At 43.5% G+C, this 25,752-nt stretch overlaps 2 protein-coding genes across 3 annotated transcripts; one reads left to right on the top strand and one right to left on the bottom strand.

The window, feature by feature from the left end:
- Nucleotides 1–652: 652 nt before the first annotated feature.
- On the bottom strand, nt 653–17,614 carry zhx3a (zinc fingers and homeoboxes 3a). Of its 2 annotated transcripts, none has more exons than XM_084172733.1 (3): nt 17,422–17,614; nt 2,528–5,476; nt 653–1,935 (listed from the first exon to the last, which is right to left on the bottom strand). In XM_084172733.1, exons 2-3 carry the CDS (start codon nt 5,257–5,259, stop codon nt 1,902–1,904), a joined length of 2,766 nt encoding a protein of 921 aa, XP_084028859.1. In that variant the 5' UTR covers nt 5,260–5,476; nt 17,422–17,614; the 3' UTR covers nt 653–1,901. The 2 variants fall into 2 exon arrangements, with proteins under 2 accessions (XP_084028859.1, XP_084028860.1); XM_084172734.1 differs by lacking the exon at nt 17,422–17,614 and adding an exon at nt 5,695–5,800.
- A 93-nt stretch (nt 17,615–17,707) lies between these two features.
- Nucleotides 17,708–25,186, top strand: fam83d (family with sequence similarity 83 member D). The gene is made up of 4 exons (XM_084172616.1): nt 17,708–19,548; nt 22,643–22,810; nt 22,977–23,101; nt 23,342–25,186. The coding sequence occupies exons 1-4, from the start codon at nt 19,066–19,068 to the stop codon at nt 24,324–24,326; spliced, it is 1,761 nt and encodes a 586-aa protein (XP_084028742.1). The 5' UTR covers nt 17,708–19,065; the 3' UTR covers nt 24,327–25,186.
- The last annotated feature ends 566 nt before the right edge of the window (nt 25,187–25,752 follow it).

Genomic DNA, 25,752 nt, shown 5'->3' with positions numbered 1-25,752 from the left:
ATATCTTACATCTTTAAACCCACTATTATGCATTTGTTCATGTCCCTAGACTTAAGTATGAAAGTCATTCAAAGGACGGGTGAAATGACATATCGAAAGTAGCTAGTGATTAGGCCTTGTTAGATTTTGGTGTCTGAGATCAAGCTGTTCATATTGACATAGGCCTACACAAGCAATTTTTGTATGGCTCTGATTACAACTTGCCAATATAGTACACTGGAAAGAATGATTATAGACAAATCTGCTGCCATGGCAGCAAACCTAAATTTCTGTAACCAATTGATTTTTCTTGTTGGCATGTAGTTAAGAGAGAAGTGTATCAACTTGTCCTCTACCAGTAGATGGCACTACCTGTGTTAAAAAGAAAACCTGCCAATTTTGCATGTTTGCCAATTCTTCAATGCAATTTATGTAAATGAATGAATACACACATAAATATCCAATGGCACCTTGAATTCAATAGCAAATTTCATGTTCTATAATAATCATTCTACAGGTGTGATCGCTTTTAATGTGGCAGTAAAAACAAGTAAACCGTTTCTCAATGAGTATTTATTCTGTAAAGATTCAGAAGTGTAGAAAGGATGATACAACAGTGCTTTATGATCAAACTATTTCATAAAAGTTAAAGTGATCATAACACAAGTCCAGATTTCTATTCATCTTTATTTTTCTAACCAAAATAAATTGCTAACATTCAACACAAGTGCATACACTGCTGGTAGGAGATCGCCTCCAATTTGGATGGTATAGCACCGTTCTTCGCTATTTAGCAGCTTATCAGAGATGCAGCTTTGTAGGATTCATGTAGTGACTATGTACGTTTATATGAAAATTCAGAAGAGTGAAAAGATCTCATTTGGCTCTCTAGCTAGCACAAGATCTACCCTCTGTGTCCTCCAGGGCATTTGATCAAATTGACCTTTATTTTATAACATTTGCCAGTAATTCTATTTTATATTATTACAGCTGAATGTTTTCCAAGAATACAGAAGCAGCATATTTAACTTTAATGCACTGGCACCTTGTTTTGATCACAGCAGCTGGAAAGCTATAAGTGATGGGCAGACAGGTCATATCAATGCATGGACAGACTAAGGCAACGTTTGCGTGACAGGCTTCTTTTATGGTTGGGTTTGCAGATGAAGCCAGGGCAGTTTATTGATTTTGTCAGCGCTCTGTCAATATCTTTACTCTGGGGCAGTGTGGTTTTAGCATTGCTGTCTGCTAGTGCATTGTATTGTTTGTTGCGTATAGCTGAACTGTTAAGTGATCACCAACATTTATACAGAGCTAAATAAAACAAGGCTCAATTGCTTCTGGACTTACAGTGACTATAGAAGAAGATTAAGAATTTATTTTTTGTATTTTTATAATGTACGGAGAAAAGTAAAATTCAAGGCATTGAAGTACTGGTTGCTAAAAAAGTAAAAAATATCACAAAGCCAACAATAACATCTCCTAGACACTTCTCATTTTGTCCAGTCAACAAAAAGCCTCTATAGTGCAGTTTCAATCATACTGTACATCTCATTATCCCTCTCCCATCTTCCCTCATTCAAGTCAGTTGTCCAGACAGTGTGCGCCTTCTTTCTGTCTCATCCGGCTTACCGCCCTCTATATGCACCATACCATTCCCCACATGACCACAAAGAAGCATGAAGAAAGGCTTGAAGATCACAGGACTCAAAGGTGAGAAGTTCTTTCTTTAGAGGATGGCAGGAAGTGATGGTATAAGAGGAAAGTGTGTGTGTGGGGGGGGGGGGGGGATATTCACAGTTACAGTCCAATGGTCCAGCTACAATCACATCTGCTGTCATAATGAACACACCAGACCATGGCCATCTGTAAAGCCGGACAGCCAACCCATCCTTTACCCCCAATAGGTTTGGGTCACTCCATCAGACTTCAAGAAGCTCTATCCTCAGATGATCCCTGAAAACAAACAGGCATTAGTACAATATTGTTCTGATTAAATTACATTTTCCATGAATACATGTTATATTAAGTATCTTTAGAATCAGCACCGTTAACAGATAGTAGGAAATCAGAGACTTCGGTAACAGCTGACTCACAAAAGACAATTGTCATGATTTATTCAAATATATTAGCACTCTCTCTTAATCTATAATTCAATGGCCCAGACTCCAACTCTTCTAAAAATAGCTTCTTAATACACAGACCTTTGATTGTCTGTATAAGCTACTCTGTATGAGTACCCACACTCCCTCCCCGGGTTTATTTTTCAGACATCACACAGTAACAACTACAAACATAACTTACATTTTTTCTTTAACTTAACTTTTCAGTTTACAAAGCCCTAAATAAATAATATCCCGTATCAGAACAATATTTAGCTACTGTAGAAATCAACAGTATAGTTTTGACATATTATATGATGGCCAAGGAGCAATAATAACCTTTGAAAAATGATCATCATTCTCAAAGAGTCAAACAACTGACCTAACATGAATTCCATGAAGGTATGAGTCATTTTCATTAGACAACGGTAACTGATAGAACTCACCTGGCCTCCGCCTGCTGCTCCCCAAAGGCCTGGCTGCTAACTGGCTGAGGGTGGTCCTCCTCCCTCTCTGCCCAGTGACCATGTAGTCCTTCTGCCTCCCCTGTCTCCACAGCTCTCCCTCTCTGCCCAGTCTCCTCTGGCCCTGTTGCACTCAGCAGCGGCCTCTGTGTGTCTGCGCCCCACCAGAATCCCAGCTGCCCTGAGTGCAGCCCCTTAGGTCCTCCATCAAGCTGCTTGTTCACCTCCTGCTCCACTAGTTTCCTATTAACCTCCTGAGGATCGATCAGTGACCCTGCGTCGGAGTCTCTGTGGCCCTTTCCTTCCTCTCCCTCTGCTGGTAGGCACTGGTAGCCCTCCAGCCATTTCAGCTGGCCGTTATTGTGGATGTAGCGGTTGTCGCTGAACCAGCGGACCACCTCTGGATTTGGCAGGCCCGTCATGATACTCAGCTCCTCGTACTGCTGGCTGCTGGGCCACCGTGTGCTGGTGAATGCCTGCCTCAAAAGGTGCACCTGATGGGGGCTTTTCTTGGACGGGTGTGACGGGTCTGAGACATGTGTCTCAGACTTGAGCTCTGGAGGGAAGGCCTCTAAACCAGGTTTGGCAGTTGGATCGCTCACCATGAGCCTCTGCAGGTTGATCTTGATGGGGTCAACTTTTACTTCAGGGCAGGTTCTGTCGTCCCCAAAATGGTCATCCTCTTTGATAAGCTGCCGCAGGACTGACATAGCTTCCATAGGAACCTCCTTGATGCATTTGCCATCCTTTATGATAGATATGCTGCTACTGCTGCTTTTGCTAATGACACTGATGCTGGTGTTTTCATTTTGGGCTTTGCTAGCAAGGTTCAGGTTGTTGACACTATCATTATTTCTAGTGCTGGAGTAGCCACTGCTAATACTGCCATTGTGGATATTGTTGTTACTTCTGTTATCATCGCTCTTTGTTGATGGGTACTGATCCTGGTTAGCTGTGTTGCCGTTGCTATGAATGTTATAGGTGATAACGTTAGGTTTGCTGGTGTTACTCATGATCACTTTACCTTTGTTGCTGCTGCTGCTGAAGCCTTCCAAGACAGATGGTATGCTAAAATGTCTGTTGCTTTGATTGTTTGGTTTGTCATGGCTGTCAGTGCTACAATCATCTTTATTGCCAATGTTGGAGGAGCAACTGACAATGTTGTTGCTGGAACTGCTGTTGTTGATTGGTTTCCTAGTGCCATGGTCTCCGCCGTTACTACTAATGGAGGAGTTACTACTAATGCTGCTGCTGCTACTGCAACTACTACTATTACTGCTACTTCTGCCGCTGGTGCTAATGACACAACTGTTGCCCAACCTCAGAGCAACAGTCTTGTCAGACTCTAGGCTGGGCACAGTAGTGGGGATATTGTTCCTGGCCACTACCTGTGTTGTTCTGCTGACTACAGTCTGATATTTCGGGGGGATCATGGTTGGGGCAGCATAAGAGACCCTAGTGGTAACCGGGTGACCATCGGCTGACATGCAAGCCGAAGTGGATACGACTCCAGTATGCCTGCTCACTAAACTGCCATGGGGCACCCTGGCAGCCTGGTGGCTGGGGCCCACTGGAGCAGGTTGGGCATGGACAGTGTGATGGGTCACAATGTGATTTGTGTGCCGTTGCTTGGGGGGCTGTTTTTGTGGTGCTGCTCCTTGGAAGACTGTGTTGAACATCTTCCTCCTGGCCTCCTCTATCTCCTCAGGGGACCAGCTGATCCCCTGTTTGAGTCTCTGGGCAGTGAACCACAGTTTGATCTGCTCCTCTGGCCAATCAGAGACCACAGTCAGGTAGCAGAGCTCAGCTTTGGTCGGGTAGGGGAACTTGCCAAAGGAAGTCTTGAGAAAGCTGCTGGTGTCCATGGCAGCATCATAAGTGGGGATGCTGCTCAGGGGAATCATCACCTTTGGAAGGTTTTTGCTGGAATCGGAGGATGAGGAGGAGAAGGTGGGAGGGCTGTGCTGGTGATAGTCTTGATTGGGCACTGTTGTTGTTATTACATGAGTGACAGGGTTTCTCAACATGGCAGCGCCACCGGTCCCACTGAGAGACCCATTCTGTAGTTCAGGCACATTCGTCAACATGGTGGGGTCTGCCCGCTCCATTTTCTTCCCAGTGTCTATCCTCCGCACCTCCACCGTGTGAGAGACTACAATCTTCTTGTGCTCTCCCTTGGCCTTCATCACCCTCACTATAGGAGTTTTAGTGAGGGAGATTGCTGTGTCGCTCGAGTCCTCCCCATTGGTCGTGAACAGGCTCTGCTCCACGGTGGTCGCACCATCTCTCTTCCTGACATGCAGGGATGCAGTGACAGAGCCCCCTGACACCCCAGGGTGGGCTTTAGCATTGTGCAGGGCCAGAGCCTCAAACCTGACCACTGACACACCACAGTTCAGGCAGGAGAAGCTGGGTTGTGCCCTGAAGTCTATGTGGCAGTTGTGCAGGTGATCCAAAAAGTAGTTCAGCTCTCTGGACCCAAAGCGGCAGGGTGGGCAGCTGTATGTGCTACCTTTCTGCCATCGGTCTCCCCTTTCAGGTCTGGAGGAATCATGGGAGAAATGACCTCTGTCTTCTCCAGATATACTGAGGATGCTGTCCTCTGGGATTGTGGGTAGGAGCTCAGGGAGGCAGCCAAGTATGATCTCCTCGCGCATGTGTTTGCTTTTGGATGTGATCATACAGGGCACTGTTGACTTCCTCTTGCTGGCCATTGTATTGTAGCTGTGTGTAGATGATGGGTGACTGACTGGTTGTCCGGTATGGTAACAGAGGGTGGGTGGTTTGTGGATAGGGCTGAGAGTTTAAGTGTCATGGGCCAGCCGCGATGACATCACAGTGTTGCTTCATGTTTGTCCTCAGCTTCTGGGACTCCTCTCACACGACGAGTTAGGGTTAGACAGTGGGCTGTTTTAGCAGCTCACTGGGAACCTATAAGAGAGAAAACAGAAAGAATATGTGATGAGGTAAATCATTCATTATAAGAATACAACCACACACAATTGGTTATTAGCTATTTAGTTCTTTAGTTATTTTTACACTGTCAGTAAAAAAATGATGGTTGTATCCTATCCTTCTATATGGGTCCTTTAACCCCCCATCCATACCATCAGCGAGTGTCTAATGAGTATCCTGATCATGAGCCTCACCTTGGATGAGAGCCACTGTTCACATATTTATGATGAGGTATGGTATGCGTGTTGGCACACACACACATCCATGCAGAGGCTTCATGCCCATAGGGGACACTCGGGCACATGCACCCTCAGATTTCTCCTGTTTAAGAAAAATTTATTTATTTAAAATTACTTTTCTCTCTGTAATACTACCAGGCACCTAGCAATTTTATGAAGTTGGCTTTAACTATCCCAGATAGGTTGCCAACCTCATAACTAGCTACCAAGAAGCCATTTCAGGCTATCAATCAAGTTAGAGTAGCTAGCTTGTATAACTATTTTAGATGGCATGCCTGCTGGCAAGGTTGGTAGACTTTAGAAAAGCAAGCAATAACTAAATGTAATGAATAAGTTTATCAATCTTTTACCCAGATTTTTGCAGAGATGCAGAGAAGCATCGTTAGTTTCTTTTTTTTTAAAGAACCACCAGTCGGGAGGATACAGACAGCTCAAGAAGTATGCATTGAATTAAGCATAATGATTATGGCTCTAGATTGTAGGAAGAAGCTGTTTGAAAGATGCTAAATTCTCAGACTTCAGGACTGGGGGCCTATCCCCCTTCCAGACCGACCCCCAGCCATCCTCATGTACTTTGTGCCCCTCTAATTTGTGGGGTGCATGACGCCCCTGCATCCATGAATACCCCTCTGTAAATATACCCCCTTTGTACTGTAAAATACTCACGCATGACGTTCCTCACAATTGCTTAAAATGTCACATATGCACGCACACCACAATGCAGTTTGAAGATTTTTCAGGACAAAGGTCAGTGTTTTCCGCTTATTCTGTTTTTACAGTTACAGTGCCTTCAGAAAGTATTCAGACCACTTGACCGTTTCCACATTTTGTTCCGTTACAGCTTTATTCAAAAAAAAAAAAAACTTTTATTTAATTCCTCATCAATCTACACACAATACCCCATAATGACAAAGCAAAAATAGGTTTTAATACATTTTTGCAAATGTATTACAAATAAAAAACTGAAATATCACATTTACATAAGTATTCAGACCCTTCACTCAGTACCTTGTTGAAGAACATTTGGCAGCGATTACAGCATCGAGTCTTCTTGGGTATGACGCTACAAGCTTGGCACACCTGTATTTGGGGAGTTTCTCCCATTCTTCTCTGCAGATCCTCTAAACTCTGTCAGGTTGGATGGGGAGCGTTGCTGCACAGCTGATTTCAGGTCTCTCCAGAGATGTTTGATCAGGTTCAAGTCCGGGCTCTGGCTGGGCCACTCAAGGACATTCAGAGACTTGTCCCGAAGCCACTCCTGCGTTGTCTTGGCTGTGTGCTTAGGGTTGTTATCCTGTTGGAAGGTGAACCTTCGCCCCAGTCTGAGGTCCTGAGTGCTCTGGAGCAGGTTTTCATCAAGGATCTCTCTGTACTTTGCTCCGTTAATCTTTGCCTCGATCCCGACTAGTCTCCCGGTCCGTGCCGCTGAAGAACATCCCCACAGCATGATGCTGCCACCACCATGCTTCACCGTATAGATGGTGCCAGGTTTCCTCCAGACGTGACGCTTGGCATTCAGGCCAAAGTGTTCAATCTTGGTTTCATCAGACCAGAGAATCTTGTTTCTCATGATCTGAGAGTCTTAAGGTGCCTTTTGGCGGGCCTTTTACTGAGGAGTGGCTTCCGTCTGGCCACTCTACCATAAAGGCCTGATTGGTGGAGTGCTGCAGAGATGGTTGTCCTTCTGGAAGTTTATCCCATTTCCACAGAGGAACTCTAGAGCTCTATCAGAGTGACCATCGGGTTCTTGGTCACCTCCCTGACCAAGGCCCTTCTCCCCCGATTGCTGCGTTTGGCTGGGCTACGAGCTCTAGGAAGAGTCTTGGTGGTTCCAAACTTCTTCCATTTAAGAATGATGGAGGCCACTGTGTCCTTGGGGACCTTCAAACATTTTTTGGTACCCTTCCCCAGATCTGTGACACGTCACAGACAATTCCTTCGACCTCATGGCTTGGTTTTTGCTCTGACATGCACTGTCAACTGTGGGACCTTATACAGACAGGTGTGTGCCTTTCCAAATCATGTCCAATCAATTGAATTTACCACAGGTGGACTCCAATCAAGTTGTAGAAACATCTCAAGGATGTACAATGAGTCTCATAGCAAAGGGTCTGAATACTTATGTAAATAAGGTATTTCTGTTTTACTTTTAATACATTTGCTAAAATTTCTAAAAAACTATTTTCACTTTGTCATTATGGGGTATTGTGGGTAGATTGCTGAGGATTTCAATTTTATTTAATCCATTTTAGAATAAGGCTGTAATGTAACAAAATGTGGAAAAAGTAAAGGGGTCTGAATACTTTCCGAAGGCACTGTATGTAGCTAAATATCTCATTATGATTGTTACTCTGGGCACTCTATCATATTTAACAACATTCTGAGCACAAAAACAGAATCTGAATGTGAGAACACAAATTTGCTTCTCTTACTCGCTGCACTCTTGGTGAACCCTACCCTCCCCACACATATTCTCTCCCTTTCTCTCTCTCTCCCTCTCTCTGACTCTCTTGCTGTGAATTTGTTGATGTGGTGTTGAAAACTGCTCTTGATCCATCTACTTTTTACAGAGATATCATGATGCTTTGGTAGATAGCTGATACATGTCTCTCTTTGGGAAATGTTCATCATCATCATCATCATGTGCCGCTCTCAGTACTTTAAACTATTTATTACAAGGAGTGTTATTACATAATATATTACAATCTAGCCCACTGCTCAGTATGCAGAATGAGCACACTATTACATTCAAGGAATCTTAAGTCAAATTATTACCAGTCATCCACATTCTCTTGAACATGGATATACTCCTAAAACAAAACGATACGTCTTCAGCCAGTGAATGTATGCATTCACCATGGCCTGCTGGTTGGTAAATAAAAAATGAATCTGTTCCAGAATTTAAAATCCCAAATGGCTGCCCACAATACATGCTGTTCCCAGACGGGCCGTGACGTCATTTTTGTAACTGCCTCTTTTTATTTATTTCGACTAAAAACACCCAAAAAAACTAGGTCACCAGGAGAGGTCATGATACTTTCCGACGGCACACAATTAACCCCTGATGAGGACAGCAGGTTTAGTGAGTGCATTCCATTGAGGCTACAGCTCTCATGCAAGAGAGTCTGGTCTTCTCATGCTCATCTAATAAAATGTGATGCTATGGTTTTAGTATAGTGTGGACAGGGGACAGGCAGCCGATCAAGTTAAGTGACTAGTTATGATAACGTAGTTAATGGACAAATCCACACAAAAAAAAACGATCTTTTGGTGTTTTTTCATTAGTCCACTGTTGATACTGTCCCAAAATGGCAGCCAAGCGCGAGTGCTCAGTGTAGCCTTTTATCATCTAGACTTTTAGGACGTGTGTGAGTTCGCTAGTTCCATTCAAAAAGTTTCCTAAAGTAGCCTGTCTAGACTCCATCTCTTAATGATAAATAATATAACTGAAATTAGTATAACAAAATTATGATGATCAGCACATGTGCGAGGAATGATGACAGTTGTCTTGAAAGCACCATCAGACTAGCAAAGTGTCACTTGCCACATCATCATGATGATGCGTTTTGCATTATATGATGCAATCATGATGATGTGGCAAGTGACGAATGGTGTTTTCAAGACACCTGGGAACTCTGAAAAAAACAAGGTTGAATCATGACGTCAGTGATCTTCAGGTCAGAACGTCAGAGCTCTAGAAAGATGCCTGAGTTTCCGGCTTGGAATTCCAAGTTGGATGACCATTCAAAACTATTTTTCCCAGTCTGAAAAATCGTTCCCAGTTTCCTGTTTCAAGTTGTCTTGAACACACTGAAGTCGGAAGTCAGAGATTTCCGAGTTCCTAGTTGTTTTGAATGCTGCAAATGTGCTTTTTGAAAGTCCAATATCTTGACAACTTGACTGCTGACATGCAAAACAAAATATAGTTTTAGTGGATTTTTCCTTTAACCATTACTGCTTCATCTTAACTGAACATTTTTCACAATTGTGAGTGAAATTTCGCAGACTTCTCATAGATTCTCATAGGGAGGAGGTCAGAGTCCTGGCTGTGTGGTACCAGGATAACAACCTCTCCCTCAACGTGATCAAGACAAAGGAGATTATTGTGGACCACAGGAAAATAAGGACCCAGCACGCCCACATTCTCATCGACGAGGCTGTAGTGGAGCAGGTTGAGAGCTTCAAGTTCCTTGGTGTCCACATCACCAACAAACACACCAAGACAGTTGTGAAGAGGGCACGACAAAGCCTATTCCCCCTCAGGAGACTGAAAAGATTTGGCATGGGTCCTCAGATCCTCAAAAAGTTACACAGCTTCACCATTGAGTGCATCCTAACTGGTTGCATCACTGCCTGGTATAGCAACTGCTCGGCCTCCGACCGCAAAGCGCTACAGAGGGTAGTGCGTACGGCCCAGTATATCACTGGGCCAAGCTTCCTGTCATCCAGGACCTCTATACCAGGCGGTGTCAGAGGAAGGCCCTAAAAATTGTCAAAGACTACAGCCACCCTAGTCATAGACTGTTCTCTCTGCTACTGCACGTCAAGCGGTACCGGAGCGCCAAGTCTAGGTCCAAAAGTCTTAACAGCTTCTACCCCAAGCCATAACACTCCTGAACAGCTAATCAAATGGCTACCCGGACTATTTGCATTGTCCCCCCCCCCCACCACCTCTTTTACGCTGCTGCTACTCTCTGTTTATTATTACTAACTGTAAGTCGCTCTGGATAAGAGCGTCTGCTAAATGACGTAAATGTAAATGTAATTATCTATGCATAGTCACTTTAACTATACCTACAGTTGAAGTCGGAAGTTTATATACACTTAGGTTGAAGTCATTCAAATTTGTTTTTCAACAACTCCACACATTTCTTGTTAACAAACTATAGTTTTGGCAAGTCGGTTAGGACATCTACTTTGTGCATGACACAAGTAATTTTTCCAACTATTGTTTACAGACAGATTATTTCACTTATAATTCACTGTATCACAATTCCAGTGGGTCAGAAGTTTACATACACTAAGTTGACTGTGCCTTTAAAAAGCTTGGAAAATGTCATGGCTTTAGAAGCTTCTGATAGGCTAATTTACATCATTTGAGTCAATTGGAGGTGTACCTGTGGATGTACTTCAAACTCAGTGCCTCTTTGCTTGACAAAATAAATCAGCCAAGACCTCAGAAAAAAATTGTAGACCTCCACAAGTCTGGTTCATCCTTGGGTGCAATTTCCAAACGCCTGAAGGTACTACGTTCATCTGTACAAACAATAATAATAATAATAATAAGACATTTAGCAGACGCTTTTATCCAAAGCGACTTACAGTCATGTGTGCATACATTTTTGTGTATGAGTGGTCCCGGGGATCGAACCCACTACCCTGGCGTTACAAGCGCCGTGCTCTACCAATTGAGCTACAGAGGACCATACAATAGTACGCAAGTATAAAAACCATGGGATCACACAGCCGTCATACCGCTCAGGAAGGAGACGCGTTCTGTCTCCTAGAGATGAACGTACTTTGGTGCGAAAAGTGCAAATCTATCCCAGAACAACAGCAAAGGACCCTGTGAAGATGCTGGAGGAAACAGGTACAAATGTATCTATATTCACAGTAAAACAAGTCCTATATCGACATAACCTGAAAGGCTGCTCAGCAAGGAAGAAGCCACTGCTCCAAAACCGCCATAAAAAAGCCAGACTACGGTTTGCAACTGCACATTGGGATAATAATCGTACTCTTTGGAGAAATGTCCTCTGGTCTGATTAAACAAAAATAAAACTGTTTGGCCATAATGACCATCGTTATGTTTGGAGGAAAAAGGGGGTGCTTGCAAGCCGAAAAACACCATCCCAACCGTGAAGCATGGGGGTGGCAGCATCATGCTGTGGGGGTGCTTTGCTGCAGGAGGGACTGGTGCACTTCACAAAATAGATGGCATCATGAGGAAGGAAAATTATGTGGATATATTGATGCAACATCTCAAGATATCAGTCAGGAAGCTTGGTCGCAAGTGGGTCTTCCAAATGGACAATGACCCCAAGCATACTTCCAAAGTTGTGGCAAAATGGCTTAAGGACAACAAAGTCAAGGTATTGGAGTGGCCATCACAAAGCCCTGACCTCAATCCTATAGAAATTTTGTGGGCAGAACTGAAAAAGTGTGTGCGAGCAAGGAGGCTTACAAACCTGACTCAGTTACACCAGCTCTGTCAGGAGGAATGGGCCAAAATTCACCCAACTTATTGTGGGAAGCTTGTGGAAGGCTACCCGAAACGTTTGACCCAAGTTAAACTATTTAAAGGCAATGCTACCAAATAATAATTGAGTGTATGTAAACTTCTGACCCACTGGCAATGTGATGAAATAAATAAAAGCTGAAATAAATAATTCTCTTAAAATAAAGTGGTGATCCTAACTGACCTAAGACAGGGACTTTGTACTAGGATTAAAATGGCAGGAATTGTGAAAAACTGAGTTTAAATGTATTTGGCTAAGGTGTATGTAAACTTCAACTGTACATCTACATATTACCATAATTACCTCGACTAACCTGTGCCCCCACACATTGACTCTGTACCCCCTGTATATAGCCTCGCTACTGTTATTTTACTGCTTTTATTTTTTACTTCTCTATTGTTTACTTAAGACTTTTTTTTCTTAAAACTGCATTGTTGGTTAAGGGCTTGTAAGTAAGCATTTCACTCTAAGGTCTACACCTGTTGTATTCGGCGTATGTGACAAATTTGATTTGATTTAATGCAAAGGCCATGCCATTTACAGAAATACGATGTGATGGAAAATAATGTTATCTGAGCACTAAAATATTATTTTATGTAACCTGTGTGGACGTGGTCCAGGACAGGAGTACTGTGCTGAGAGATATCCTAGTGGCAAGACAACCTTTGCCCTGGTATCTCTCCTCCGAAAACATTAAATTCCCTGCATGACAAACCCAAGACAGGCCAAAAGTTTAGCAAGGGTACATAAAGAACCAGGTCACCTATCAAAATAATGGGGTGCATTATCTAGTGAGCAAGATGTGCGATCAGACACAAGACAAGGGCTTTCCAGACAGGGACTGGAGCCAATGAATGTTGCACTCTGAAAAGAGGGGCCTCGTGTTTCAGCGCTGAAGGAAACGACTCAGACGAGCACCGTCTCCCGGTGTGTCGTATGTCCCGATACTGGCACTGGCTCTATGGCTGAGATGAAAAGAGTTTCATCTCCGTAGACCTGGGGAGTACTGATCTGAACTGAGGCAAAGTGACAGAGCTCGCAGAACACCTCCGCTCACTCTTCACAAGCAAAGTCCTCGTGTTACCTTGTGTGCTCAACTCAGCCAGCATGATTTCATTTCAAGCAACTACTTCATGTTTGGCTTTTTATAATAAAATGTTAAGAAGCAATGTGGCTTCATATCTGAAGGGATGTGAAGTGGTACACATTCAATAAAATAGCCCACAGGCACTCGTGCAGTTGACATTTACAAACAGATTGGTATTTGCAATGCCATGTCGCTGGACACATGACTGAGGAGTGAGAGGACAGAGAAGAAGGACATAGGGAAAGCAGACCCAGACAGACAGCTGGGGTGAGAGAAGGCCATGGGTGATTATGACAGAGAAAGCAATGAAGTGTTTTAGTATTCCACCTCCTCCAATACATGCACACAACATAAAACACACACACGCACACAACATACACCCTTCTTTCCTGTTCTCTTCTACATCGTTTTACACCAAAGCTTTCCAGTAAACAGTCTGTGATGCTGCAGTCACACAAGGGCTGAGGAGAAATCTTGGCTGTTTTATGACAACATTTGTTTTACATATATTAGCATTTCAGTGATCCATGGCTGTCTTGAAAGGCTGACAGCCTCAGCCTACTTCCCTGGTTTTGAGTTGAAAATCAACAGAAACAGCGCCAGGCATACAGCAAGTGGGTGTGGGATAGACAGAACAGCTCCTGATAGACACATCTAAACGATAGATGCCAAATGTTCATTAAATAGATTCAAGTCATGTGAATGGATCAGCTGGACATCCAAATATAAGTCAGAGACAGATAGCAATTACTGCCCTGAACAGGGAAGATGTTGGGAACAATGGCGCCTCATTTATCAGAGAAACGTGATCCAGCACCGGGAGCCTTATTCAGAAGACTGACCGTCAACTTGCCATTGTTCCATTTCCTGGATGTCTGCTGTGTCTATTATGATTTCTGTGTCTAGTAATGTGTGTTTGACTGAATGGCTGCGACTTAGTTGGCACATCATAATTCAAGTGTATTCTAATGGGTTAGTGTTTGTATGTCCATAATATCCACATGAATTACCAAGGATGTAAGTGGTTAACCCTGTGTTAATACAGTGGATCTGTCTTCAGTATCTGCTTGTTTGTATGCCCCTCAATTCTGTGTTTGACTGTGTCTTCAGGGTGTGTGTGTGTGTGTGTGTGTGTGTGTCTGTTCTATGTATTTATGTGTGTACCAGTATGTGAGTAAGTGTGTGTGAACGTGTGAATGCCTGCTGAGAGACGCAGGTGTTGTCAGTCGTCTCCTCCTCACCCCCTTACCTCCATGACTGCAGCCCGGTCCGCTGGGAGACCAGTCGGCGGTGCCACTCATGTGTTAACATTGCCATAGCAACCCCTCTCTTCTCCTTGCCCACCACACCACACACAGAGGAGTCTACACCCACCACGCATCCAGACGCATGCACGCACACACACACACACACACACACACACACACACACACACACATATAAATGACCACCTTATATGCCAGGCAAAGGACAAAGTTAATCCTCCTGCTGTGCCATCTTTGAAAAGGCCAGTCTTGGCTTAGCTGTTCCGGACCATTGGGGTTGGGTGGGTCATTGGTAAAGACACCTCACAATGACAATACAGACATACCTGCTCCACTGCACAGTCCACTCTACTGATTAAGTGTTTGTGACAGTCCTCTCATAAAAGAGAAACAAGGGATATATACATTGCAAAGGACATCCTGTCAGTGTTGTCTTGTAAAATTGGCACAGAGAAGGTCTGAGGACTGAGGTATTGTAATACAGTATAATGTACACTGCCAAAGCATCTCTTGTTCTGCTCAAATGCATTTTCATGTCATCCATCACAATCTTATATTGTTCACCAAAGCCTTCCTCTATGGCCTGGCTGAATGACGGACCAAAAATGTGTGAAAGAATCCTGAGTAATGGGAGCCTATTTCTGTGTTTTTTTATGAATAACTTTCCTTCAGTTCTGTATCTGGGACTCCAGGCCATTGATTTGGCAACTTAAAAAGAAAAAGGAAGAAAAATGGCGGCGTATCGCGCATTGTCCTGTCCAACCTAAAATGGCTGACATCACAGCCTCTTGTAACTGCCAGAGCTTGGCAAATGCCAGCTCCTGCTGACCAAACCTTTATTGTACGGGACAGATAAAGTGGCAGGGGCTCTCTCCCCTCTCTAGCCTCCAGTTTTTTTCTACCACGAGTGCAGAGAAGTTTCTTTTGGTTGGAACTGAGCAAACATGCTGTCTCAGGGAGGCTTTCGGTCGCTTTGTGCCTCGATACTCCTAAGACAAAAGCAATACCATACGATGAAAAGGGGAGAATAAGACCAAACCCATACAGAGTGGTGTAGACTTTCAGACTAACAAAGCTCTGTAAGTAGTATGCTTATGGGACTATTTTTGTGAGGAGGGGGAAGTATGCTGTTATCATGAATTTGGTTGTTTGTACAGAACTGCTGGGAAATAGATCTGGTTGGCATTAGATAGCTTATTTTCCTCTCTGAACATGAGGAATGTTATACACTCGATGTCAGCTAAAACTGCAAATCACGACCATATGACCTCCTTGAGTGTGCTCTGGCAATGACTATACAGCACAGTGAAACCTAGGACACAGACGTGAAAATATTATCTGACTGGTGTCGATAGACATCAGAACATATAATCCTCAAAGCGGTATATTCGTACAGTAACTAAGGAGTGGCATCCAAGGATGTTTTTTGTAGAGTGGGGTGGGCACTCTCTGCCCATTACACTGTGTCTGTGTATACAAACACTCTCTGTTATGGCCATAACCAAAATTGTGAGCCGTCCCTAATTGTAGGGAGTCAGGATTAAAGGCAATATGCCTGGCCTCATTACAACATTTCTGAGAAGAGAGATGGAAGAACGTTCCCAGGGATCCACAAAGGGAATTTACATTCTCCCAGTGTAACCGCCTAGAAGAGTGCAACCCTCTACACAGACACACTCACTGGACCAGGCTGAACCTAGCTAGCCCAGAGGAGCCAAGCTGTGGCAGCTAGCTTGTCTAGCTTTGTATTAGTCAGTAATGAGAGACGTCTGCCAAGCATTGGAGCAGAATAAGGCTCTTTTACGGACTTCATCCATCTATGTATTTTGAGGGGGCACTAATGGTAAAATTAGGTGTCTGCATATTCATTCTAGTTTAATAACCTTAAATTATATTTCATATACCACTGGTAGCATGACGTGCTCCTTCAATTCCAATGGGCACGATGCCTCTGGCTCATTGCATGTGTATGAATCACTCACATATTTCCCCTGATTAGAAGGTTGAATATTTAAACCAATAGTTTCTGGATTAATATTTTGTGCTGCTCATTCAAGAGGTAGGATACCATGTTATGGTCCAATATAATGTGTATGGACATCAGCAGTGGATGAGGTAATATTAGTCAGCACTGGGGTTCCTCCTGAATGCCTGCTGTGTCACAGGCATGATGGCCAGCTAACAGACAACACAAAATGTTATTTTACAGTGTCAATTAATTGGCTAAACATGAATAATGTGCGTGTTCTGTCTGTTTAAGTGAGATGGGAGTCGTGAGGAAGAGTTTACAGTGTGCAATATTCTGACAGTTTGACATACATTAAAAAAGACAGATCAAAACAAGATGACAGCTCCCAAAATGCAGTTCATTGCCAAGCTCTAAGCATCAACGCAAATCGGTAACATAGGAGGGAAAACAAAACAATTGTTCAATACATAGGCTAAACCAATAATGTCTGCAATGAAACATCATACATTAGCCTACTGAAGAATTGAAACGAAGGATTAACGTCGCTTTAAAATTCATAGATTAAAAAGGAGGACATTTTGGGTAGAGAATCGAGCCGGACATCTGGGTCGTCTAAATTAGACTACCAGACATCATATCCAATAAGAGTATGTATTCGTTATATAAAAAGTCCTTAGAACTTGGATAGTGAACTATTCACCACTGACTCGCTCAAAAAGTAGGAGGAAATATTCAGCGTTGTGCAATAAATTAATCAGAAACGTCACATTGTAGCGTGCGAGAGGGCAAGTACAACGTTGTGTAGGCTACATTCTTGAAACTGTAACAAAAACTCAAGTTAACCCTTTCACTCCAGTAGCCTGTTGGCAAACATTGGCTCGGTGCTTAGGCTATTTGCGACTATCTTCAACTCATACTGTAGAATGAAACATATTCCCCAAAATCCTAACTCGGCACCCCCCACCTACTGTCGCCATTTTATATATTGGCGACTTCATATATACTGCCTAGACTACAGCACCAGATCAAATTCAATAGCCAGAATTGGAGTAAACAATCTGGGATTATACATAATATAATTCGAGTTATTATATTGTAGGCTACAAGGAAAAGTGGCCTTACCTTGATAGTTGGTCAGGGGTAAAATGGAATCCGACATTAATATAGAAATTAATAATATTAGATTAGCTCCGTTCGTTGCGCTTTGAGAGGAGGGTTGTGGGTCCTCTCCTCAGTTGAACCCGGTAAACTGGCGTGAACCCGTCCGACAATGACCACAGCAAGGTACATTACCTCTCCTCGCACACTATATGGACAGAAAACAACTATGGTCCGCGGCAGGACGAGGTAGCCAAAAATTATACGGAGTGTATTTCCTATGAACACGTGATTCAGAGCGTCACCCAACATCCTAAACCCTTTCATCTACATTTTGGAGAGGGGCGGGGGTTGGACAGTGAATGTATAGAGATAGGCTCTGAACGAAGCGAAAGTGTTGGACACGAACCACGGTCGGTCAGAGTTTTGAACAGTCTTAACCTATGCCTATTGAAAACTGAAGAGTGTATTTGAGCATTTGCCGAAGATGTGGCTTAATCATTTTGACAGGAGGCTTAATCATTTTGACGTCCTGTCCTATCAGAAAAGGTCTTACCTGCCACATAATGAAAACAGTCTAGCCTAATGAAAACCTATAGGCTACATAATAATTAGGTAACTCTGGTTTGCCAATTTAACGCATGTTTTGGCGTCTCGTCACAGGAACGTTGGAGAGTGAGAGATTGTCCCTGAATATCAACAAGGCCTGCTCAGCGTAATGAATAGTGCGCGTAAAGGGGTGGATAGCTCATGCCACAAATATGTCGTGCCGACGCGCCATATCCTATTTCTATTTACATTTTCCAGCTTTACTGACTCCAGATTCACAGAGGGACAATCCATCTGAGGTCATAGCTAGCTAGCTTCACTGGTCCATTAAACAAATAAGGTATACCAAAGGCTCTTACTCTTTGGTTGGTTATACAGTACGTCTGCGTAAAAAGAATGCACCATATGTGGCAATATGGGGACATTGAGTCCATCATTTGCATTTCCAGGAGATAATTATTATTTTGATTGCCAACAACAATATGTGTCATCTTTTGAATTCAATTCAGGAATACATGGACCTTATCAATCACTTTAAAACACATGCTGGGCTGGTGTTATTTTTTAATATTAGGAATCAATGTCATGATAAATCAGCCAATTAGACTAGATTAGAAGTTCATGGTCTTACTCCTTGGATATAGACTTGTGGTAAAACATTTAAATATTAGGGACGTAAATGTCACAGGTCAGACGATTAGTCTTGTGCTTAGTTTTATCATCATATGATATAGCCTACTTTAGGGCAGGCCTACCTATAGGCCTTCCTTGATTCTTCGTAGTGTCAAAATGTACAGTAGGCCTACAATAGGCTAGTCCGGGCATTTGAGGTCGTTACTTGAGAGTGGATACTGGATAGGGTTTGTTTGCCTCCAAATTCAAACTGCTGGCCAATGAGCGAGCGCTTATAGCAGAGTGACAGGTCTAAAGCGCAGGCTTGTGTACAATATTCTGGTTCGACAACCTTCGAGTAGCCAATGCCGACTACGGATGGGCTGGAACTGAGTGAATCACAAAATACAAATGTGCTTCTTCTGGCAAGGCTACATTATATCACGCGTATCGGAGGGCTACTGAATTGAATGGTTACTGTCGACTCTAAATAGTCTACCTAACGTTATGGCTCTATCGCAATGTTTGGAAGATTCACCTGTAAGGTGGCCGTCAAGACGGCAGGGAAATGATTTGAATGTAAAGGAGTTGTACAACGAAAGGCACCGACTGGCGTTAGAGGAACTTATTTCAGGTGGAGTTGATTCTTTTTTGGGATTTCTAAGAAAAGAGAGAATTCCGAACTTTCTCTCCGATGACGAGATCAGACGCATTGGCAGTGCTGCAGTGGTTCCACGCTGTGTGTCCCTCCACGCAGAGGACGTGAATTTTGAACAGTCTGTAAACAGCTCCATGGACTGCTCCTCTGTAACTTACTTCCCCGAGGTCTCGGACGTGGAGCCACCGCTGTTGGAAATCGGCTGGCCCGCCTTTACATCGGGCTCTTACCGAGGAGTCACTCGTGCTGTCGCCCACTTCCAACCCAGTTATGGAGAATGCATCTATAGTTGCAAGGAAGCTGCGAGAAAAATGATTCAAAGTGCCAAGGAGGTAATACATTAACAAAACACTAAAATGGTCACCAAGGTTGGCCGACTAAAATCAAGTAAATGGTTTATGTTTTTTTGTTTTTGTTTTTTTATACAGATTGTTTCAGGACTAGGCCTAAAGCCTATGGAAAGACACATTTTGTATTTTACTCAATTTTATATTTTACTAAATTTTGTACACCTCCGATGTAAAATTCAAACCATACCAGCCACGTATAGATTGTTTGATTTTAGTTAGTCAGTCAATCGGCTCCTGGGGTTTGTCTGTTTACTCAAACGTGATCATTCAAAGCATCCACTCACTCACTGATTGACTGGTATACTAGGCCTATATACAGTGCATTCGGAAAGTATTCAGACCCCTTGACTTTTTACACATTTTGTTATGTTACAGCCTTATTCTAAAATTGATGAAATTGTTTTTTCCCCTCATCAATCTACACACAATACCCCATAACGACAAAGCAAAAACAGGTTTTTATACATTTTTTGAAATGTATAAAAAAAATCATCACATTTACATAAGTATTCAGACCCTTTACTTAGTACTTTGTTGAAGCACCTTTGGCAGCGATTAGAGCCTCAAGTCTTCTTGGGTATGACACTACAAGCTTGGCACACCTGTATTTGGGGAGTTTCTCCCATTCTTCCCTACAGATCCTCTCAAGCTCTGTCAAGTTGGATGGGGAGCGATGCTGCACAGCTATTTTCAGGTCTCTCCAGAGATGTTCGATCAGGTTCAAGTCCGGGCTCTGGCTGGGCCACTCAAGGACATTCAGAGACTTGTCCCGAAGCCACTCCTGCGCTGTCTTGGCTGTGTGCTTAGGGACGTTGTCCTGTTGGAAGGTGAACCTTCGCCCCAGTCTGAGGTCCTGAGCACTCTGCAGCAGGTTTTCATCAAGGATCTCTCTGTACTTTGCTCCGTTCATCTTTCCCTCAATCCTGATTAGTCTCCCAGTCCCTGCTGCTGAAAAACATCCCCACAGCATGATGCTGCCACCACCACGCTTCACCGTAGGGATGGTGCCAGGTTTCCTCCAGACGTGACACTTGGCATTCAGACCAAAGAGTTCAATCTTGGTTTCATCATCTTGGTTTCTCATGATCTGAGAGTCATTTAGGTGCCTTTTGGCAAACTCCAAGCGGCTTGTCATGTGCCTTTTACTGAGGAGTGGCTTCCGTCTGGCCACGCTACCATAAAGGCCTGATTGGTGGAGTGCTGCAGAGATTGTTGTCCTTCTGGAAGGTTCTCCCATCTCCACAGAGGAACTCTAGAGATCTGTCAGTGACCATCGGGTTCTTGTTCACCTCCCTGACCAAGGCCCTTCTCCCCCGATTGCTCAGTTTGGCTGGGCGGCCAGCTCTAGGAAGAGTCTTGGTGGTTCCAAACGACTTCCATTTTAAGAATGATGGAGGCCACTGTGTTCTTGGGGATCTTCAATGCTGCAGAAATGTTTTGGTACCCTTCCCCAGATCTGTGGCTCGACACAATCCTGTCTCGGAGCTCTACGGACAATTCCTTCGACCTCATGGCTTGGTTTTTGCTCTGACATGCACTGTCAACTGTGGGACCTTATATAGACAGGTGTGTGCCTTTCCAAATCATGTCCAATCAATTGAATTTAACACAGGTGGACTCCAATCAAGTTGTAGAAACATCTCAAGGATGATCAATGGAAACAGGATGCATCGGAGCTCAATTTTGAGTCATAGCAAAGGGTCTGAATACTTATGTAAATAAGGTATTTCTGTTTTTTATTTTTAATACATTTGTAAAAAATTACATCAACCTGTTTTTGCTTTGTTATTATGGGGTATTGTGTGTAGATTGATGAGAAAATGTGGAAAAAGTCAAAGGGTCTGAATACTTTCCGACGGCACTGTTAAGGCCTGATTGGTGGAGTGCTGCAGAGATGGTTGTCCTTCTGGAAGGTTCTCCCATTTCCACAGAGGAACTCTAGAGCTCTGTCAGAGTGACCATCGGGTTCTTGGTCACCTCCCTGACCAAGGTCTTTCTTCCCCGATTGCTCAGTTTGGCCGGGCGGCCAGCTCTAGGAAGAGTGGCCATCTTTTCACTTCGTCATTATGGGGTATTGTGTGTAGATTGAGGGGGGAAAAAATATTTAATCCATTTTAGAATAAGGCAGTAACAAAATGTGGAAAAGGGGAAGCGGTCTGAATACTTGCAGAATGCACTGTACATCTTTGTGAAGTCTGGATTAACCTTTATACTGTTTGATGCTCTTCTCAATACTAATATTTAAAGCATTGTTGCATTTTCTTATAATTCACAGATGAATAGTCTATCACCCAATTTGAGGAGCACTAGATACTTGAAAGGTCAGGGGAAAGAAAGACACCTGTTAGTCACATGTTCAAACTCAACACATTTCTGGACATGTTGGGAACTGTCAGTTTAATGCAGTTTCCTTACCATACTCATGAGTTAGCGTTCCAGAATGGGAGAGAATGAGGAAAAGCCTCAACTCCAAGGCTGGTTCAGAGGAGCGCCTACAGTAATAGTACATTAATGAATGTGTCTGAACATGCTTTTCACATGGAATAGTGTTGGTGTGCACTTTTCTTAATGCTTCACCTTTGGCCTTATAGTTGCTCAGTATCAGTCTGAGATTAACAATTTAGGAAATGCCCCAAATGGCTCTTAATCTGTAAGCTATTGAGTTATTATCCTTGAGAGGGCACTAGAAAATACTGTTTTATCAAGGAAACCTAACATCAATGCAAATAATTTCTAGCCTGCTGCTGAAGAAGATGTCAGACATAGGCAGGAAATATTAAATCACCCCACATTGAGCCTGATTGTCCCTGTCATGGCAACAGACCACAGTTGACTGCGAGGGAGGCTCATCTAAATACACATGACTGAGAGAGTGTGGCCAATAGAGGAGCCGGCTCAGTGTTTTCTCCTTAATGTTTGATTAAGACCTGGTTTGTGGCCACAAGCATGCATAAGAGCCCGTTTAGAGTGACCCTGCCTCACAAATAGTAAGGCAGAAGAGCAGCCTCTTTTAAATTGTAAACTGGGCCTATATCAATGATGCTTTGACTAACCAATGATTGATTTACCATTACAGGTGATCGCCATAGTGACAGACTCTCTGACAGACCTGGACATCTTTAAGGATCTTCAGGAGGCGTGCACGCGGCGCAGAGTTCCAGTCTACATCCTGCTGGACCACTCCTGTGTGCCCGCATTCCTCAAAATGTGCAACAACATCAATGTGCGCCTGGACGAACTTAGGGTATGTGGTTGTGATGACTCCACCTTTGTGTCATGTCCTATCTCCGATAAGCCAATATTTTATTACTGATTTAGTAGCGTGATCATTCTGGATAAAAAGTGGATTTTATAAGTGACCAGTGACTGGCTTGTATTTCATACTGTTTTTGTTTCATTCTTCATCAAAGCAAATGCGAGTGCGGACCATAACTGGTGGTACATACTTCATGAGGTCAGGGGCCAAGATTACTGGGAAGGTTCATGAACGGTTCATGTTGATTGATGGGAACAGAGTGGCTACAGGCTCCTACAGGTAAAGACTTCCTGCTTTACTACCACAGTATTACAGACAGTATAGCATTGAAAAATGTCCCTGTTTTTTTTTTTACAAGACCCCCGAGCAAAAAGCAATAAAACACTCAATACATTCCCCTTGTATGAACCTAGCTACTGTAAGTGACTTTGCCATCCTTATTTGACTGATAATATAATAATAATAATAATAATATGATATGCGGTATACAACTGTAAAGCCCTTTGCTTACATTCTTAGGTTCAATTGGACTGATGGGAAACTAAACAGCAGCAACATGATTGAGCTGTCTGGCCAGATCACTGAGAACTTTGATGAGGAGTTCCGCATTCTGTACGCCCAGTCCATGCCTGTTATTACCAGGGGCCCAGCCAGTGCCCGAAACAGTGGCATCTACGACCACCTGCTCATCAAACACCCTGTCACCTCATCCCCTCAGCCGGCCAAAGAGAGACCCCCAGTCGAGCCTGTCTGTCTGGCCAGCACACCCAGCCAGGCCCAGGCTGTGGCAGTGCCGCCCCCCAGAGAGGAGACTGGGAAGAGCAGCCTGGTGTCGGCCTCCTCCACCATAGAGGAAGACTGGATGGAGCAGCAACACATGCACGAGATTCTGTCTGGAAGTGCTGCCCAGGGCCTGCCCACAGGTGATCCTGCCACTGTCGCAGTGGATGTGCTGGTCACACCCCCCATCCCTACCTGCTGCCATGTCTCCACCCAGACCAGCTGCCTTGCGGTGGACAGTGGAGTGCAGACCGATCTGACTCAGTACACTAACCGCCTCTCCCCCAACAAGGCTACAGTTACTCCCATTACCACCACCACTACCCAGACCAACAACATCCAGAGTGAAGCTGCCTCCTCCTCAGATTCTGTCTCTACCTCCCCCAGGCTGCACTTCGCCCCCCATGGGGTGGACCGTCGCCCTGCAATCCGTCACTGTACCGCACCCCCCGATGGGAACCTGAGGGAGTGCTTCCGCAAGCTGACCAAAGAGCGTCAGTATCACTACTCCACCATCCGCTCCAAGCTGGAGCACATGGTGACCATGCTGTCCCACCGCCGTGAGCTGGTGGACCTCACCAACATGGCCCTGGGGCCCGGGCTGCACAGAGCATGCAAGGCCCAGAAAGAGTGGGGACAAGGGCAGAGGCAGGGGCATAACCCTGGCCTGCTGATGGACAGTGTGGGCATGGGCACATGGCCAAGGGCCAGATGTTTACACTAACGGGACCTACATCGCTGCAGGGTGTTGTAGAAAGGGTTCTGTGTTTCGTAGGTATACACTACTTGAAACAAATGGGTTTAAAGAGCAATATGAAATATTAGTGTTTAGAATGTCAAGTGTGTGTCACTGTTTCTGTGTTGTGATGCAGCCTTCTTTCTCACCACCTTCCGGAGACATTTGAAACCCCACCTCTTTAAGGAACACCTGGGATAGGATAAAGTAATCCTTCTACCCCTCCCCCCCCCAAAAAAAAAAAAAAAGTATAATTGTAAAGTGGTTATCCCACTGGCTATAGGGTGAATGCACCAATTTGTAGTCGCTCTGGATAAGAGCGTCTGCTAAATGACGTAAATGTGCCCTTGAGCAAGGCACTTAACCCTAATTGCTCCTGTAAGTCGCTCTGGATAAGAGCGTCTGCTAAATGACTAAAATGTAAATGTAATATTGTGAATCTGTCCGTTTGACCCCTGTTTGAACATTTCTACTTTAGAAACTGACGTCAAATGGCAAGAGAATAGCCATGGATATGTAATTTGCCACCAAATGGAATGTTTTTAAGCCTAGACATTGTGCAGTAAGACACAATCTATATATAGCTTTGATGAAAAATATTATATTGAAACAATAAGATTGTCCAAAGATTTATTTGAGAAATATTTTAAGTGCAATTCATAATTTGATATTTTATGAACATTTTAAGCGAGACATTTTGTCTGCTGTAACTAAAACTTAATTATAATGCATTCTAACATGCAGTCTAACTTAATCTGAGTACTGAGAAAGCAGTTACGTTTTATGATATCAATTGATGTACTTTATTGCTGACACTTAAAATAAAGGAGTACTTTATGTATAATATCAATTTTCATCTATCACTTTTCTTATTACATTTACACTCTCTCCCAACCTCACAATGAGTACTTCGAACCAGTGACCGTGTATCCTGAAGCCCAATGCTTAAAGCTACTGATCATTGTATTATGGGACGTGATCACTATGAATATATTTCTTTTTTTGTGAATGATAATGTTGAGGGCAAAAGCTCTTTGAATCTCATTCATAAGAATATTGTGTTTATATTGTTATTTTATTGAATGATTGGTATATAATAGTTATTAGCCATTGTGCCACTGGCCTCAGTTTAACAGCTGGGTATTTGTGGGCCACTTTGCAAGGGAAATAATCTCTCTTCACTCTGCACTCTGTAAAGCAAAACATTTGGTAGACATTCATCTAGCAAATATTTTCAGAGAATATGTCAAGGGAAGCTGAGTCGCAGCACAAATACAGTAATACAACAACAATATATGCATTACACTAATGTATTTCCGGTATGTGTAAGTTATCTCATATGACATCATATGTAAGGCCTTGTACTATACTGCTATAGTTCAGAGCGTCATCTGGGTTTGGCAAGAAAATGTTG

The sequence above is a fragment of the Coregonus lavaretus genome, assembly GCF_964263955.1.
Source record: "Coregonus lavaretus genome assembly, chromosome: 12".
NCBI classification, from domain to species: domain Eukaryota; kingdom Metazoa; phylum Chordata; class Actinopteri; order Salmoniformes; family Salmonidae; genus Coregonus; species Coregonus lavaretus.
The sequence above is the reverse complement of the archived record's forward strand: the minus strand, read 5'-3'. Positions and strand labels throughout refer to the sequence as shown.